The sequence below is a fragment of the Coffea eugenioides genome, chromosome 7 (genome assembly GCF_003713205.1).
Source record: "Coffea eugenioides isolate CCC68of chromosome 7, Ceug_1.0, whole genome shotgun sequence".
Taxonomy (NCBI): domain Eukaryota; kingdom Viridiplantae; phylum Streptophyta; class Magnoliopsida; order Gentianales; family Rubiaceae; genus Coffea; species Coffea eugenioides.
In genome coordinates this window covers 13,794,445-13,801,115 of record NC_040041.1, presented here as the reverse complement: position 1 = coordinate 13,801,115, position 6,671 = coordinate 13,794,445, and the positions used below count along the sequence as shown (strand labels likewise).

The 6,671-nt window shown below is 36.1% G+C and overlaps 1 protein-coding gene across 1 annotated transcript; it reads left to right on the top strand.

The window, feature by feature from the left end:
• The first annotated feature begins 258 nt into the window (after window positions 1-258).
• LOC113778262 (2-(3-amino-3-carboxypropyl)histidine synthase subunit 2-like) lies at window positions 259-6,592 on the top strand. The gene is made up of 10 exons (XM_027323599.1): window positions 259-423; window positions 516-718; window positions 1,616-1,724; window positions 1,895-2,252; window positions 2,469-2,538; window positions 2,676-2,743; window positions 3,142-3,257; window positions 3,338-3,444; window positions 5,112-5,248; window positions 6,242-6,592. The coding sequence occupies exons 1-10, from the start codon at window positions 343-345 to the stop codon at window positions 6,478-6,480; spliced, it is 1,488 nt and encodes a 495-aa protein (XP_027179400.1). The 5' UTR covers window positions 259-342; the 3' UTR covers window positions 6,481-6,592.
• Window positions 6,593-6,671: the final 79 nt, after the last annotated feature.

Here is a 6,671-nt window from a genome sequence, read left to right as displayed (position 1 = left end):
TTTGAAAAACAACCCAAAAAATAACTAATCCAAACGGACTTGTATTTGAAAAATGAAATGCTACAGTGCTGTTTTTGAAAAACAACCCCAAAAACACCTAATCCAAACGGACCCTATAGATTGTAGATATAGATATAGATAGATAGATGTTAGACATATAGATTAGACCACCTCTTGAAACATTAAAGTCCAGAACGGTAATTTGGGCCAACCCAATAACACAACACGTTTCCCGTCATCAATCGGCCCACTCAATTATGCTCTTCCATTCCCCTCGTCTCCATATAGGCCATCGCCTCCGCCTCCGCCTCCGCCTGCGCCTCCGCACCTTTTTCTTCAGTCATGGATTTTGAAAATTATTACGAAATTACCCGCGTCGCCGGCTTCATTCACGCCCATAACTTCTCCAGAGTCGCCTTACAGGTTTGTTAACAATAAAAAGTGTAAAAAAAACTAATGAATAATTCATAAAATTATTAATTGAGATTTTATGTATTTATTTATTTTATTTGTAGTTTCCAGATGAGCTCCTGAAAGATTCAAGGAAAGTTGTGAGTGCTCTCCGGCATCTTCTTCAGAATTCCGACGAGTCACATGGAACCGCTAAGTTGTACGTGATGGCCGACACCACCTACGGCAGCTGCTGCGTGGACGAGGTCGGAGCTGCTCATGTTAAAGCTGACTGCGTTATTCATTACGGTCACACTTGCCTCAGCCCGTGAGTTTGTTGTTTATGTGTTTAATAGTAACTATGTTTGTAATTTTGATTAAGGAGCTGTTTAGTGTTAATTAATTTGGTTTAGTTTGTGGAAATGGTCGGAAGGGTACAACCTTTAGTGCATGAGGTACTACTTAATTTGAAGATAGTGTATTAAGGGTTGTTGTTACTTGTTATTGCTATTTTCGAAAGTTTTGGAATTTTGGCTTTTTCGGTTTTGGAGTTGGTTGCTATATGAACTAGTAGAATTTGGCAAAATATTGAGCTGAAAGTGTACACTCTGTTTTTTTTTTTCTTTTGCTTTTTTTGAAGTTGTGGGGAGTCAATTGGTCCTAGCTTCCGTAGTGAAACGCTCTTATTGCTTCTTTCGCATGTATTATTTTGTTGAATGTGAAGAAACAGGCCTCAACCAGTGCTGAAATGGAAGTCGGGGAGTATCTTGTTGTGCCAGTTTCTCTTTTAATGTGCATTTGAATAGTAAATGTTACACATTATGTCTTGTAGTATTTACCTCCTTTTTTTCCTTGGTCCCAAATTACACTCAGGCTTAAAAATGGAGCAATCACTTCTGCAAATGTGTTGGAAACTTGCTTTTTGATGAACCCTTGAGGCCTCATTTCCTTTTTTTTTTTGCAATTTATGTACCTATAGATTTATTTCAAGCACAGAATACCCAAGTGGTTCCTGATTCTTTGAGGTTGCTATGTACTTAATCAAGGGAATAAGTATCAAGGATGATGCATACATACTGTCATGTATAAGTTGAACATGTTTTGGTATCAAGTTTTCTGGTTTTAAATTGCCTTGTTTAGTTTGCAAGTAGAAAATTTGGTGGGAAACAAATTTTTTTTTTCCATTTGTTTCTAATTTTTGGGTTTCTATAATATGTTTTGGCAGGACAACCACAATTCCAGCTTTTTGTGTTTTCGGCAAGGCTCCACTTAAGGCATCTAATTGTGCTGAAAGTTTATACAATTATACTGTAAAAGGTGGCAAGCCTATTCTGGTAAGTTGGCAAGTACTGCATATACTATCATGTGGTTGTTTTTGCCTTTTTTACACAGTTTTGTTTGCAATTTTCTCACTCCAGGGCTTTAGGTGATAGTTTTATTTTGGCTTGTAACACGTATTGTCTAAGTTACATACTTGCTGACTTGAATTTCGCTGATATTGCAGGTTCTTTTTGGGCTAGAATATGCTCATGCGATGCCGGATATAAAAGAGGCACTAAATGTTGAAGCAGTGAGGTTTCATGACTCCAACTCAGGATTTCAGATACATTTTGCTAATGTTACTAATTCAGTTATAACTCCATCCACATCTATGAAATTGGAAAATCGACATTTAATGTTGAATGGCGACCAGGATAACAATGAAGATTCTTCTCAGAAGACTGATACAAAATTTAGACTAGGTGGTTTGGGTTGGAGTTTACCTGAGGGACACAGGATGGAGGATTATTTGCTGTTCTGGATTGGTTTAGACAACTCGGCTTTCACAAACTTCATATTAACGTTTAATAGTTGTGAAATAGGTAAGTGCAGGGGTGCAATTTTTGGCATTGCTGTTCTCTTCTGTGTTGCTTGTTGTCTTAGTTTTGTTATATGCATGAAGCTCGCCAATTCAATTGGTTTGACATTGTCAATTGATTTTCCTTGTTTTGTTCTTTTCAGCTACTGCTTTTGCTTTCTCATGCTCTTTCACTTGGCTATGCACTAATGTTTGTTGATTTCTTACCTGTTGTTTCTAGTCAGATATGATGCAATTGAAGGTTGCTTGAAGACTGATGTATCTCAGCAGGCAAAAATTCTCAAGCGCAGGTAATATACTTGTCAAGCACATAATGATGCTAATTTATTTCAGCAAATTAGTAAGTTTTATACATAAGACGTGATATGCATTGATGTATTAAAATCAATCTTTTGTCCCATGTGCAACCAACTGCATGATTAATTAGGTATTATCTAGTTGAAAAAGCGAAGGATGCAAACATGGTTGGGATCTTGGTCGGAACTCTTGGAGTTGGTAAGTTCTTGTGCAACAGTTTTATTAATATGCACTTGCCCTCTTCCATCACGGATCAGTGCCTTGCTGACTTTTGCTGTAGTTAGACATTTTTGTTCTAAATATGTAGAATTATAATTCATACGCAATAGTGTCATCTGCTCTGAGTAAGGACCACAAATGTTGCTCCTCAATTTATATTGAAAGCCAATTTGGTCGTATGCATTTGTAAATCAATTGAAATCTTCTGAAAATTAGTAGTTTATTGAACATTTGCTGAGCTTATGGTTAGATAACAAATATTCTCCTCAGGCTTGATAGAATGTATTGCCAATGCACATCATTTTGTCTGAATTTTTTAGTTTGTCATCATGTTTAAGCTACAGACTGAAGTTTTTCTGGTAAAATTATTGATGCAGCTGGTTATCTGGATATGATTCATCAAATGACAGAATTAGTGACTAGAGCTGGGAAAAAGGCATATACCTTTCTTATGGGAAAGCCAAATCCTGCAAAATTAGCTAATTTTCCTGAGGTAAACATGGTTTCCGTGGACAGATTTTCTTTACAACTTTTAACTTTTGAGAATTTTTTAAGTCTCTGGTGCATATGCAGTGTGATGTTTTCATCTATGTATCCTGTGCTCAAACGGCTCTCTTGGATAGCAAGGAGTTTTTAGCTCCTATAATCACTCCTTTTGAAGCTTTGATAGCTTTCAACAGGTAAATACCATTTTAACTATGAGTGTAAAGTTTTTTATGTGGTTGAAATTTGTGGATGCTCTATAATTTCGTGATTGTACCTAAAGCACATCCAAGTGGGTATCTTATATAAATTGCATGGCATTATCAATTTCATTTGATGACTGTTCACTAATGGGTGGTTTTGCATTTCATGGAAATAATTCAAGTTGCAGAAATGGTATTTTGTCTTTATCCTCTTTTTTTTTACATGTTATTTTCCTGAGCAATTAGGAATTGTGCTGCATGTTTGAGGTTCAACAACTTTGCTGGAATAAATTCATGCAGGGATCAATAGTGATTATAGGCTTCATTTTAATTCCTTTAGCGGTATACTGTTATAATCAGTAGTACTATGCAATTTGATGTCCAAGAGGTATGCAAGGTAGCTAAATAAATGAAGGGAAGTCATTTTTTGAAAACTGCGTGTGATATTACTCCTCTGTCGTAATAATTATAGTGTCTAACCTCGTCTGAGGTTCGGAAATTAGTTATCTGCAAAATTTTGAACTAGCTTCGAGTTTTACATTGATTTCTGGTTGCACATAGTGTCCCTGTTGTGTAAAAGATTTGGTAAAGTTCTTTTTGTAGTGATAAAGTACCTGGTAATGTCCTGATAAAAGTGTTTATATTAAAAAGATTTTTGGCTAAAGGTAACTCTACCTGAAGCTCAAACTTGGGAGCTTTTCAAAAAATGCCTTACTTTTACTTAGAAGCAATTGGACTCCGTTAAACCCACTTAGAAGTTCAGATGTGTTTGGTTCACATGCATTGAAGATTTTATGGTTCTAATACTGCTTTTGTCATCCATGCTTACCTTGCTACATTTCATCAGCCTAGTTTTGGTTCTAATGCTGCTTTTATTACCCACGTTATTCACGAATCTTCAAGTTTCTAATGTTATTCTCATGGATATTGTTGAACTTTGCAATTATCTATTTTCAGATATTGAGTTTGGTCTATATGATCATCAAGTTTCATTTCTCTATTACAATGTATGCTCAAAGGCAATATTGAATTGAATTAGGTTTGTCATAGGAGCAGAAAACCTGATAATAACTAATAGTACTTTGTAAGAGGAATAAACGTAAACCTCTTTATGAAATGTGGCTGTATTTTTCAGATCCTTGATTGGTTGATCTATAACCTCTTTGTAAGCTAGAGTTCCCTTGTGTTTCTATTTTAGTCCTTTTGTCTCTTGCCATCCACTTTGTCTTTTTTTTTTCCCTCTTCTCAAGTTTAGATTATTCAGTGTCTGAACTGTGAATATTGTATCGTCTCATCTTAATTCTGTCCTCATTTGTCTGCAGACATTGTTAAGATTATATGTTGATTCACATTCAGTTGTCATGGTTTTGATACGCTGCTATATGATTCGAAGTTTATTTAAGTTTTGAATAAAGTAAATTTATCCAGACCTCAGGGCAGGAGATAGTAATAGATCATTCGGCTGAGGTCTGGAAGTCCTCCTTTACACTCTAAATAGTCTTGCTGTAAGTAAATAAAATCCCTTTTTGGTATTGGATTTGGTGATTATTCCAGCCTAGACTCTACCAATTCGACGGGCTTGGGAATTGATAATGATAATATTATCCTTTGAACTTGTTGTAAATACTAGATGATCAATTCTTGTTAAACCACTATTGCAGGGGCAGTCAGTGGACCGGAGCTTACTCAATGGAATTTCAGGATGTGGTTGCTTCCCAGCCTGCAGAAGTAGAAGATGAGGCAGAATCACGTTTTTCTTTCTTTCAGGGTGGATATGTTGAAGATTTTAAATTGCAAGGTATCTTCTGTTATCTTGAGGTCTCAAAAAAAACTCCTTTAAAAACATTGGAACCAGGTATTTGTTTTAGGCTATAGAGTTCTTCCAAATTCATACTTAACAATGACAAGTGAGGCAATTTCTTGTTCAGCTGACCTTATGTGCACCATTATATAGAATTTACGCAACTTCATTAGCTCTGAGCTCACTGAATATTCTACTGGCACCAATGAGAGGAATTAGCCCTCTTGTGAAGCTAGACAACCAAATGAGAATTTGATTTACTTTCATTGCAATTCCAATTTAGAGAATCGGAGTCTCTCTTTCTTGCATAGTTCCATGATATAATATTGCGCCGATGAACCCGGTTTTATTTCCATTCTAGGGTGATGTTCAAGACATCTTTTGAGGCTCGTTTAATTAACAATAAAAACAAGGTACTTGTGTTATGCATGGATGCTTGATGGGAGATGACACAGAATTAAGGCTTGTGTTATCATATGGGTCACATAAGCCAATTGGTGAACTACCTAAAGTCTTTAAGGCTATGCTTCTATTTCCATGCTTGTGTGTTGATAGTTATTGATGATGTACTTGAGTAATCATCAATGTGCTTGCGATGTTCTGTGTGTATATATATGTGTACACACACAAACATATATAATTCTCTTTGTCGTCATGTTTGCTTTTTTGTTTCCTGTTCAGCATTGTTTTTTAAATCTCATCATTCATGATGGGTTATTTTCTAAAGTATACGATTTGGATCGAATTAGTCTATTAGCCCTCTTTGTGTGACTGTTCATAACTTAAAGTCATGTAATGGTTCATAATATGATAAGTCGTTCCTATAAAGTTGAGCTGATATGTTTATTCTGGAAACCAGATTTTTTTTTCCTCATTTGATCAGTCAATGGACAAATGTAGCTTTATTCTGGTGACTGTTAATTTGAAATGTCTCGCTTCTTTCTTGGCTGTGCTCATTTAATGGTCCCTTTGAATTTTTGGTCCTATCAGAGGGGAAGGAGGAAAAGGATGCAGTTCTCTCCCTGGTAAATGTCACAGAGAAGGCTTTGCTGCTCCAAAACAAGGACTCTGAGCTGTTGTCAAGAAGAGATGCTAAATCTGGAGCTGAGTTTTTTGCAGCTCGATCATATCAAGGTCTTGAAATCCATAGCAGTGACTCTTTTCCAGAGCTGTTTTTAATTGGTAGAGCAGGGAAGACATCTGGATATGAGGATGAACAAAGCAAATGACACGATATGTGATTTTATTCTACTGCTCTGAAAATAAGCAAAGAGAAAGGAAGAGAGTATCCAACTGATGGTGCACTAAGCTAGATCGTTTGGGGAAACATTTGCAATAGAAAGCCAGCGCAGAAATACAGCGAAATCTGTGTAATGTTTGGACAGTAGACATAAAGCAGAATTCCCAGTAGTTCTTCCAT

Excerpts from the sequence above, each read along its gene's own strand:
- LOC113778262 (XM_027323599.1), top strand. The coding sequence starts at position 343 with ATGGATTTTGAAAATTATTACGAAATTACCCGCGTCGCCGGCTTCATT. Across the intron at positions 2,253-2,468 it reads GTTTAATAGTTGTGAAATAG|TCAGATATGATGCAATTGAA; the intron begins GTAAGTGCAGGG and ends TGTTGTTTCTAG. Across the intron at positions 3,445-5,111 it reads GCTTTGATAGCTTTCAACAG|GGGCAGTCAGTGGACCGGAG; the intron begins GTAAATACCATT and ends CCACTATTGCAG.